Consider the following 12,137-nt stretch of genomic DNA (forward strand, 5'->3'; position numbering starts at 1 on the left):
TTTCTCTCTCAAACCCTCATTACAGAATCCCTGCTCTCCTTGTTGGTGTTCTTCTGATAACTGGAAAACATAATGGGGATAGCATTGACTCGGCCTTCTTTTATGGAAAAGAGCAGGTAGGAGGAGTTTATGGACAATTCTGTTCTTGAGAATGTCTCTTTCTAGCTTGTTACTGTGTTTTGCTCTACGTACATTAAAAGTTATTTTACAAATCTGTTTATTTATTTATTGCACATCACATTGGTGCTAAGGATTTCCAAATGCTTCAAACTTATTGGGTCTTCTTCTTTTTTTTTTTTTTTAAGTTTATTTATTTTGAGAGAGAGTACGCGAGTGCTCGTGTGAACAGGGGAGGGGCAGAGAGAGAATCCCAAGCAGCGTCAGCACAGAGTTCAACACGGGACTTGAACTCACACACCGTGAGATCATGACCTGAGCTGAAATCAAGAGTTGGATGCTCAACCAACTGAGCCACTCAGGTGCCCCAAAACTTATTGGGTCTTCTTAAACTCACTTATGAATTATGTTTCCTCTACTGGAGGAGAGAGTGATTAATGTATCTACTGATCAGAATTCTCTAGGGCTAGGGCCCAAAGATGTGTGTTTGTAAATAGGTTTTTTTTTTTTTAGTGTTCATTTTTGAGAGAATGCAAGTGGGAGAGAGGCAGAGAAAAGGGGACAGAGGATCTGAAGTGGGCTCTGTGCTGACAGCAAGCCGATGTGGGGCTCGAACTCACAAACCAAACTGAGGTCATGACCTGAGCCGATGTCAGAGGCTCACCTGATTGAGCCATCCAGGTGCTCCAAGGATGTGTGTTTTTAAAAAGACCGTCAAAAGATTTTGACTTCCTATCTCCTTTTTTTCTTTTTTGTAATTTTGAACTTTATTGGGTTGTTGTGAGAATAGATAAGATTATACATTTAAAGGACTTAGACTAGTGCTGGCATATAGTTAGTACTCAATAAGTATTAGCCAGAATTATTTATGTTTAGTATTATTACCATAACAGAGTCTCCAGCTGAGGTACCCTTGAACTTAGGTATTAAAACAAGCAAAAACTTTAAATTAAAAAAGGCCTGTGAGTAGTCATTTAGATTACTTATAGAAGAAACCAAGATATTGATGTACAGTGAAAGAAGCATCTAGAAATCTTACATGATTACAAGCAAATCCTAGTTTCTCTACAAGTAACCTATATCCCTTTCATACTCTTAGTCTTTTTTTGAGAACTACTGTTCTAAAGCATTTGTAGCTGTGGGGATATTGTATTTCCCACCAGAAAAAGTTCCCTTTACCTATTCTACTAAGATTATCAAAGATGGGATTACGCAAAGTGTCCTAATGTGTAACAAAGTGTCCTAATGTGTCTTTGCAACAACTGGCAGATGATCATCACGGCAGTCACCCTGTTCTGCAGCATTGTGATAGCGGGCATATCACTCATGTGTATGAACCGCACCACCCAAGCGGGACGCTATGAAGGCTTCGACCAGTCTCAGAGACACAAAGCAGCAGAGCCTGGGAACACCGCTTTTGAGGAGAGTCCAGTGCCGATAAACGATCCGGAACCTTTTACAAGCTCTATCCCGGAAACAGGTACGATCCTTAAATGTAAAGAAACGCTTCCATGCCTGTATAGCGTGTATCCTGAGTGTTTCGTTTCAGAAAACTCCCTTGAACTATCTGGAATATCACAGGTATTTGTCAAATGAGGGACTTGAATCATAGTCAAGAGCAGAAAGAGCTTGCAGGTTCTTCATTAGATTCGCATTTTTAAGTCTCTTGTGAGGATCATCTTGTGTTAAATCCTAAGACTTCTTTGGACCTGAAAGTTTAGGAAAAAGTAACAACTGAAGGAAGTCCCCTTCCAGGAAACCCAGCACTTAAAACATTTGTTAACTTGACAGTCTTGTATCAGGCAAGCACCGTAATGAAATGAATTAAAGGAGGCCTGATGAAACAGAGTTAGTAGGAATTGGCAAACTGTAGTCTGCAGGCCGAATCTGGTCCCTTGACTGTTCTCGTATGGCCCAGTTCTTACATATTCCGTGTTCATAATGTTTTGTTCGAACACACCCGTGCTCACTTATTTGTGTATTGTCCATGGCTGCTTTCATGCTGATGCTGGTAGAATTGAGTCATTCACCAGAGACCAGGGGCCTGCCAAGCCTACAGTATTTATCATCTAGTCCTTTATAGAAAATGTCTGCCAATCCTTGGTATAAGTGAAAGTATGATCTTAGCTAGTAACTTTGTTAATAAGTGTCAACAATTGTTGTGAGATTTGCTTTAATTCATGAAGGGAACTCAGCAACAGAGTATGCATTTTGGATTCATTGCTGCATGTGGAGATTTCACAGACGTAAAACAGTGTGCCAGGAAGTGTCAGTGACAGTACCTATTTTGTTCAGAGACTTTGTGGAGTAGAGGGATGACTAATCTCAAAACTGTTAGCTGTAGGGGCGGCTGGGTGGCACAGTCTGACTTCAGCTCAGGTCATGATCTCGTGGCTCTAGGGTTCAAGCCCGCATTGGGCTCCCCGCTGTCCAGGCTCCGGGCTTTCTGGGCTCCCTGCTTTCGTGCTCTCCATCCTGTCCACTGTCAGCACAGAGCCTGCTTCAGATCCTCTGTTCCCCTCTCTGCCCTCCCCTGCTTGTGCTCGCTCTCTTTCTCTCTCTCTCTCAAAAAGAATAAACATTCTAAAAAAACCTATTAGTTCTAAATATCAATAAAAAGAGAGAGAAAGAGAAAAATCTTAAAAATTTAACTATTTTTGTCTCAAAAAAAAAAAGAAAACCCCACAAATCTTACCGTTTTACATTGCCCCCTTCTCCCTCTCTTCCTTCCTCCATCCCAAACTGGAAGTATATAGCACAGTAGCTAAAAACAGAGATGGGAGCCAGACTGGCTGGGTTCAAATCCTGACTCCACAGTTTCCTGCTCTTTGATCTGGGGCAAAGCTCCCGGTGCCTTGGCTCCCCCATCTGATGCTGCCAATGTTACTACATAGGACGACAGGGTCCTGCCACACAGGACTGTAGTTTGCCAACTCCTCACTTACACACTATCCCTGCCTCACTCGGGACTCATTTAGTTCATATTATTAATGGTGCTCACTAATTTTTTTTTTGTTACAACCTTTGTGATTACAGCATCAGAATTTCATTCTTTTGAGCCTTCTTGACCTATTTCCTTTTAAAATGGAGGTTCAAGGATTCTATTTATGTTTTCACTAACATTTTAAAAGCTGCTTTCCCTAAGTCTGCAGTATTTTCTGATCCTGCCCATCACCCTTTCCTTCCTCACTTTCTTTATGGACTCTTTCAGTGATCCTATAAAGGATCCTGAAGACCACCACTCTGGCTGGCTCTCTATGCCTTCTTTCCCCAGGACTGTTTCAGAACTGGCTACAGAAAGCCTGACAACTTGTGCGGGGAACACGAAACCAAGTGTCTTAAGCCCAGAGCCTTTTGCTGCTACCTCTACCTGTATTTTAAAATTTTTTTAAGTTTATTTATTTATTTTGAGAGAGAGAGAACCACTGGGGGAGGGGCAGAGAGAGAATGGGACAGAAGATCTGAAGCAGGCTCTGAGCTGTCAGCACGGAGCCTGATGCAGGGCTTGAACCCACAAACCATGAGATCATGACCGGAGCCAAAGTCAGACGCTTAACCGACTGAGCTACCCAGGTGCCCTCACCACCCGCCGGCATGCCTGTATTTTATTTTTTTTTTTTTAATTTTTTTTTTTCAACGTTTATTTATTTTTGGGACAGAGAGAGACAGAGCATGAACGGGGGAGGGGCAGAGAGAGAGGGAGACACAGAATCGGAAACAGGCTCCAGGCTCCGAGCCATCAGCCCAGAGCCTGACGCGGGGCTCGAACTCACGGACCGCGAGATCGTGACCTGGCTGAAGTCGGACGCTTAACCGACTGCGCCACCCAGGCGCCCCAATGCCTGTATTTTAAAAATAACTAGTAAAGTGTACCATAGATATTCTTTAAACCTTGTCATCATCATCTCTGGCAGGAAAACTAACTTGCCCTGTAATGTAAATAAATGAAGAGCCAGAGGACAACTATTGCATGGTTCCATAGGAAACCTTCCCCAGTGTTTACATTTCCCTCTCCTTGTATCACATTGTTTTATAATTGCCTTTCAAATACTCTGTATAACCCACTTGACGGTAAGAGCTGTGACTGACCTGCCCAACGTTATGGCCTCAGCACCTAGCATGGTATCAGGCTTACTGTAAGTGTTTAGTAATATTTGCGAAATGGGTGGGGTGATGGATGGGTGCGTAAAACACACCACGATTTTCTGAAGCTGTCCTACAAATTGCCATGGCAAAGTACGTGTTTATTTACCTATTCATGGATGTTCGCAGCGAAAAGGTTTTAAAATCCACGTGGTTATTCTCCTTCCGCAAATCCTGCCGTCTTCTGCGTCACTAGTAGTGTTAACACATAACACATTACATATCCAGCCTGGCCTCCCAAACCTTAGTAGTCCAACATAGATCGTTCACCTCTACCTCTTGCCACACATTTGTCCAAGACCCGTGATTTGCAGTTTATAAATGTAGAATCATGATTGAAAGGAAAATTAACCTATTTTAATATGAGCTTGAAGGTTTAGTTAGCAAAGAAAAAGTAACAGGCTAGTTATACATCCTTTGTATGTTAGAAGATAAAAACGGCCATAGCACTTTCTGTGGTGGCTGCGATATTATGCATGTACATTCACGCCCTACGTGTATGTCACTGGAACCGGCTGGCTTTATACCTGTCTTCTGAACAATGTTATCTTAGCTGATATAAGCCTTCAAGTTTCTGAAGATAGGAGGGCCAGGCCAGATGATCTCTGTATTTTCTTTTCTACTATGCTGCGTTCTATTTTCACTTTGAGAGGTGGCATCATTATCTTAAATTTAGAAAGACGCTTGTGATAGTTTATTCTACATTGTAGTTTTTATACTTCAACATTTTTTTTTTTTTTTGGTTAAGAACATTACTGAAGAATCGAAACATATTGTCAATGAAAGTTTCAGCCTAGGCATTATTCCTTTTTCTAGCATATTAAATTTTAATGCAATTTATCACTGAAGTTATTATTCTATTCGAATCCATTGTCACGGAGCACCACGTCTTATATACGTGTGAAATGTTGAAAGGACACTGCATGTGTTCTCTATGTAGAGGAAAAGTTACAGCTCTATAGCAGGTCTCTCGGTGTGACTTCTGTAAACCAGTCTACCTATAAAGCAGCAAGAGATTTTCAGCTGTATATATTTGAAAAAACAAAAGAATATAATTGTTTTTACTGCATCTTCTAAACGCATAGAAAACACATTCTTGAAAGAAGTGAGTCTTGAGCTGAATGTAAAGGAAGAGAGGACTTCAGTGAATTAATAAGAGTGGGAATTGTATGTGTTTCTAACTAGGTCCGGAGACCCAGATAGACATGGGATTTGTGGAGGACACTGAAGAATTGTCCTGAGAGAAGGGAAAGGCCTTGTTGAGTAGTGGGGGCAGTTGGATAGGGAGAGAGGGGCCAAGTCCTCACGAGCCTTTTAAATTCAAGCTAATGAGTTTGAATTAACTACAGTAAACAATAGAGCATTCGTGCATGTTTTTAAGGAGTGATGGAATAAAGGCTCTATTTTAAGAAAGTGTTCAGATGCTTAGTTCTCAAAGCACAGTGGTAACTCATGAAACAACATGAGTTGTCTCATACCACAAGGAAACAATATATAAAGGAGCTGAGCTTTTGTCTGCCACCCTTTAAATGTTAACTTCTGTATAAGCACGTGCAAATTCTTCTTGATAGATCCCATGTGAAAATATTGTGGCTGCGTGGGAAATGTATGTGTGTGTGTGTGTGTGTGTGTGTGTGAGAGAGAGAGAGAGAGAGAGAGAGAGAACAGGTTGTTTTTTTTGGTTTGTTTTGGGTTTGATTTGTTTTGTTTTGTTTGACATTTCTCGAAGCTGTTCATTTCTGCTGGGGTTGGTCCTTATTCTCGAATGCTGTCTTATTTATATAGGTTGCTGCTCCTGCTCCATGGGAAATGGTGGATTATGCTGCCCATCCGCCGAGCCGGTAGCAAACACAAGCACCAGTGGGCTTGTGACTCCTTCGTCTGAGAAAAGTAAGTGCCTCCAGGCTGTGAGGATGCGCTTAAGGAACAGAAGATTCCTCTCCTTAGAAAGCTGGACTGATTATGCATTCTCAAATAAGATGGGGAAGAGTGCTAATAGGATAATAGTTGTGCATAGATAGAATATTCATGAAAAAAATAAAGTTCTTATAGTAACTGGTAGAATTATATACACATTTTCCGATAAATGTAACCCACGTGATGACTCCAAGAAGTTTGCCCCAAGTGCCATTTTTTTTCTCAGATGTTTTTCATATTTTAGCAGCTGAGACTCCCCCTCAACTCATTTCCTCCAGGGCCAGTGCTTAATTACATTTTAAATCTGTATACTTTAAATATACCCTTTCTCATAAAATAAGAAAAATCTTTAAAAGTAATAAGCTTTGACATATAGACTAAGAGACTGAATTACATTTGTGGTCTGAATTTCAAGGTTTGTGCCCAAATTGGAATATGACATTATATTAGTAGGTGTACAGCATAATAATTCAATATTTGTATACATCACAAAGTCATCACCACAATAAGTCTAGTTACCATCGCTCATCATTGACCCCATTCACTCTTTTCACCCTCCCCTAATCCCCTTCACTTCAATAACCACAAGTCTATGTTTGACCCTGTCCTAGCTCTTGGTGGTCTCTAGAACCTTTGTGATTGTCTAAGTAGCCTGATTTATTCTTGAGAGTCCCAGTTGTTGAGGGCGTGGTAGGTCCCGGCAGCATTCCAAAGGGAGTGATCTCGGTCACCGCCTAGATTCAGGCTGATTGGAAGCCAGACCCTCAGGCAGCAATTTTTCAAGTATGCAAATGTATACAGTTCTGTGAGACCACAGTCATAGACCCTGCTGATCTCTAGACCAGGAGATCTGAAGGTATCCTCTGGGCAGCAGGTGCCAAGAATCAAAGCTTGAGACCAGTGTAAAAGATCCTGTCTAGGAGACACTAGCAAGCTGTGGTGAGGCCAAGTAGGGGGCGGGGGTGGGTGCAGATGGTGTCTCCTTGCCTACATCCTCTGAGAGTGCCTTTAGGTGTGTGGCCAACCTGAATCCTATCCCTCAGGTTGAAGTTCCGGGGTAAATAAATGAGTCTTTGCCACGTGCAGACTGGGGGGTGTGTTTCAGTCTACTGTCTGTGTGTTGTGCAGGATATGGTGTCCTGTCCAGAACTGTCTTCCCAATTGTTATAGACCCATAGAGCCCAGGAGTACAGGCCCCTCTGGCCACCAGAGCCAGGCAAACGAGAGTGGCCTCTCTGTGGGCTGAGTTCATCCGTCAGCCTTTAGCAAGGCTGCAGGAGAGTGTTGGGTGTGGGGCATGCCTGTGCCAGGAAGGAGCATGGGGGGGGGGGGGGACAGGCTTGCAATTTTAGCGATGCTGAAGAAGAGCATTCTGGGAGAGACATGCCTTGGTTTTAGCCATACATGCCTGCCCTAGAAAGAGACGAGAGTGCGAAAACTGGCGCTCTCCAACAGCACTCTCCCCCTCAAGGAAAATTCCAGCGAATCTTTAACAATTGAATCTCTTTCACATATAATCCAGTCATCTCTCAATCCAGTGCTGGTTCCCCAGACGGGTGAGTCCCTGCTGAGCTCCCCATAGCCCTTGGGTCCCCTGGACATACGCCCCATTGGTTTCCAGAACGAGACTTTGTTGGGGCCTCATCTGTCTGGTGTAGGTCCCCAGGGTCAGGGTACCTGATATGGAGCACAGACCCCTCACTCCTCAGGGAGAAGCTCTGAGCCTGTGAGAGCCTTCCCTATTGTGGGTTGCTGCACCCTGGGGTGAGGGTTTTGGTAAGACTATAGCTCTGCCTTTCCCACCTGGCTCCATGGGGCCATTTTTCCCTCATTGCAGAGGAAGCTGCTCAGCTAGTTTTCAGCTCTTTTCAGGTGGGAGTTATCGCATAGATGGTGGTAGATTTGGTGTGTCTGTGGGAGATGAGTTCAGGGTCTTCCCGTGCCACCGCCTTGGGCCATCCCCATGCATACACAATGGAATTCAAATTATTTAAAACAACCGAGCACACTTATATGAAATTGCAATGCACTGTCAACTAATTATGCTCATTTATAATCAAGTTAGAAAGGGAAACCCCCCAAAGCCCTCTCTTCATGATGAAGCATATGTCAACTGTATTGTTGCCAAAGGCATTTCATTTCTATATAAAAGCTGTGAGGGTTATAAATAAACGTGTGCAAATCACCTAGCACAGCACGTGGGGCACATAGTAAACGCTCAGCAAACAGCGGTCGCAGTGGTAGCAGTTGCTATTAGTCCAGCAGGGTTTATGTTTGGCTGCCAGCTGCTGGCTAGGAATGGATTTTAAGTCGTGGAACTCCCATTTCTCCAGAAAGAAGTGAAAATATATCAGATGTTGGGCCTTCGCTGGCTTTCTGATAGGAAACCCCATTGGGCATTCAGTTAAACTGTCTTTCAGCTTTGGGGTGCCAATTTTGTAAACTAATGTTTCTTTACATCATAATTCCCAAGGCTCTCCTTCTTATTTTTCCTCCCTACACAATATACCTAATAGTAAAGTCCATAGACAAATTCAACATGTAATTTAATTTGACATTTCTTTTGTCTCTGAAAATTGTTTTGCTTTGCTTATCTGCCATGTTCTTCGTTAATAATGCTGATTCCTGAAAAACTCTTTTATAGGAGCCTCTTACATTTTCTGATCCTCTTTTGCAAAACTTACATAGAAGGAAAGCCATCATCTATGGACGTTGTCTACTCATCCAATTTAGTATCATTCCTAAGCCTGAAACAAAAAAAGGGGAAAAGAAATCAGACCATGGACAAGTGAGAATTGTTAGAGTCTGAGTATAGTTAGTTCCTCATCCCCAAAACACTGGTACAGCACAAAGGCAAAATCAATATTATGATGTGTAAAAGGGGCAAATGGAAGATAGTAAAATTCATTTTTATCCATTTTTGTCATATTGGTACACGGTATTTTGAGACCAGATTTATTATGTATACCGGTAGAATTTTTCTATACCAAGATATACACGAATAATTCTTATTAAAATAGGACCACACCACAGCAATGGTTTGGCAGCCTGCTTTCTTTTTACTTAGCACAGCACACTTCTGCATGCCATAGCTGTGATGTTAGACCGTGTTTAAGGATGCCATGTGTCTTTTTCTAAAAAGTGGCTGTGGGAAATACAAATTTTTATTGTTACCTTGAGGGTTGAGAGCTATAATATTGTGTTTTTCATCTTTCGCTGTTTAAAATCAGACTGTGTGTTAGGCTAGACATCCATTTGGTAAAAAGAAAATGTTTTCCCCTGCTTTTGAGACCATGTATATGGTGGAGCTGAGGCAGGAGAACAGAGGTTTCTTGGGAAAGGCCCTTCCCCTCTACTCTAGGCCACACAAGGGTCGTTCGTATCTGTGATTTGGACTTGGTTCTGTATGTGAACAGAACAGTGTATAACAGCTTTTATTTGCTTTCCTAAAGGTGTTTTCTAAGGCAGATTTTAAACTCTTTAATGAAAGGCAAAGGGAAATAATTAAGTTTGTGTTACAGTTAGCCAAAACAGGATATTCGTGACCAATATGCAGATTTGCTGTAGATGAAACACAAGTTATTAATTTAGTCTTAAAAAAAAGAAATTAAGATACATAGAAGGTTATAATATATAGCTAATGGCGGTAACAACAGCTAACGGCATGCATGCGGGAGGTGCATAGTGTTGCTAAATAAAAAGAAAGCAGCCTGCCAAATTGTCTGTGTAGTATGATCCTACGTCGATGAAAATTATTTGGGTATATCTTGGTGTAGAAAAATTCTCTAAGTATATACAGTAAGCCTGGTCTTTATGTATATATTAACACCATTGAATAGTGTAGACGGGAACTATGGCATACTACTTGTAGTTTTCAGATAAAAACACTTGACAAGTACAACTCTCCTGAAACCACAAGAAGGAGCCTTCCTCAGATTTCATCTAAAATAATACACTGATTCTGAGCTGAATGTGCATATGTGCTGGTTTGCTTCGAAAGTCATTATGAATTTGAAATGCATTCAAATCAAAAGCTCTGATTACAAATTGTTGTACTTACTGTCTTATAGATGAGCATTGTGTGAGTCGCTGTAACTCCCAGAGCTGCATGTTAGTCCAGGAAGAGGAGCAGTATCTACAGAGTGGAGACCAGCAACTGGCTCGACATGTGTTGCTGTGTTTACTTCTCATTATTGGCCTGTTTGCTGTAAATGTTTCTTCTGATTTTGTTTTGGGGCCGTTTCTTTAAATGTTTGGCAAAGATTTTATTCAGGCATCTGGGAGAAACTTAGTTCCTGCTTCGGGGCGTGGCAGCGAGGCCAGTCTGAATCCCCATCTTGAGCAGTTTGGTGGGGAAGGGGGCAAGAAGGATTCACAGCACCCTGTCACCTAAATGGCCCAACAGCCTATGTTGCTTAGAGTCATTTCCTCATTCTATGCTCTGAACCTAGAATTTGGTAAAACCGGGTATCTCCACGCTGTGTGCAGGGCCACTCAGTGACTAAATGCCTGCATGGCCTCCCAGAAGATAAACTTTTAGAAAGAATTTTTAATTATGAAAAGAGCATAACCACTTCATGCCATAGATATTTGCACAATCACTGCCTTCTCTTTTTTCATACGTTTTTCGTGGTTCTAAATTGTACCTAGAGATTTATACTCTGCTTTGTCACTTGTGTCAGTCATTTTCTTTTTGCTACATAGTTGTTCGTAACTGTTACTTTAAATGGCTCCTCAGTAAACAGTAGAGGAGATACATTATAATTTACCCAACCACTTCCTTATGGATGATTATTCCTAGTTTTTCCAAATGCTCAAATAAACATCTCCATGCAATATTTCATTATGATAGAGTCTCAGACTTGGGAAACCTGGATCAAAGAGTATAACGATTTCTGTGCCTCTGGATGCATTCTACAAAATTGTGTTCGGAAGGAGTAGTATAGATTTGTAAAAGGACTCCCACCAGCACTGAATGTAATGAATTTTATTTTTTTTAATGTTTATTTATTTGAGACACACAGAGAGAGAGTGGGGAAGGGGCAAAGAGAGAAGGAGACAGAGAGCTTAAACCCACGAACCGTGAGATCATGACCTAAGCTGAAATCAAGAATCGGGTCCGTACCAACTGAGCCACCCAGGCGCCCCTGAATGTTATGAATTTTAAAGTTTGCGGGGCGCCTGGGTGGCGCAGTCGGTTAAGCGTCCGACTTCAGCCAGGTCACGATCTCGCGGTCCGGGAGTTCGAGCCCCGCGTCAGGCTCTGGGCTGATGGCTCAGAGCCTGGAGCCTGTTTCCAATTCTGTGTCTCCCTCTCTCTCTGCCCCTCCCCCGTTCATGCTCTGTCTCTCTCTGTCCCAAAAATAAATAAACGTTGAAAAAAAAAATTTAAAGTTTGATAACTTTATAAGTGAAATATAGCCCTTTATTTTCTAAATGCGTTTCTTTGATTACTAAGGGATTTTAAAGTCAGTTTTATGTCCTCTTGTGTGAATTATCATTTATTATATAATTCTTTAAGATGGCTCAAATGTAACTTGCCTGGGTCCTCCCTAGATGGGAGATGGACCATATATATAACCAATGAAGAAACCTTTTTACATTGGGATGTTCATTACATAGAATGCTGTCAGCCAGCACCATTTTAACTGCTGTTTAAGAACAAAAATCAAAAAGGGGCACTGGGGTAGGTCAGCTGGTTGGGCGTCCAACTTCGGCCCAGATCACGATCTCATGGTTCATGGGTTCAAGCCCTGCATCGGGTTCCATGCTGACAGCTCAGAGCCTGGAGCCTGCTTTGGATTGTGTCTCTCTCTCTGTCTGCCCCTCCTCTACTTTCCCTCTGTCTCTCTCTCTCTCTCTGTCTCTCTCTCTCTCAAAAATAAATAAACATTAAAAAAATTATTGAAAAAAAAGAACAAAAATCAAACAGTAAGAAATGCTGCCAAGAACTGCTGCTT

General features: G+C 41.9%; 1 protein-coding gene across 3 annotated transcripts in view; it reads left to right on the forward strand.

The window, feature by feature from the left end:
* GPR155 (G protein-coupled receptor 155) overlaps nt 1-12,137 on the forward strand; it is a 47,675-nt gene that overhangs the window by 26,712 nt on the left and 8,826 nt on the right. For all 3 annotated transcript variants that reach the window (XM_047084886.1, XM_047084885.1, XM_047084887.1), the window contains 4 exons: nt 26-116; nt 1,387-1,597; nt 6,046-6,150; nt 10,248-10,384. In XM_047084886.1, coding sequence (XP_046940842.1) covers nt 26-116; nt 1,387-1,597; nt 6,046-6,150; nt 10,248-10,384 — 544 coding nt within the window. The remainder of the gene's footprint in view (nt 1-25; nt 117-1,386; nt 1,598-6,045; nt 6,151-10,247; nt 10,385-12,137) is intronic.

Source organism: Lynx rufus, unplaced genomic scaffold (assembly GCF_022079265.1).
Source record: "Lynx rufus isolate CCGP_SWC_20201006 ecotype Redwood Valley unplaced genomic scaffold, mLynRuf1.p SCAF_2, whole genome shotgun sequence".
NCBI lineage: Eukaryota > Metazoa > Chordata > Mammalia > Carnivora > Felidae > Lynx > Lynx rufus.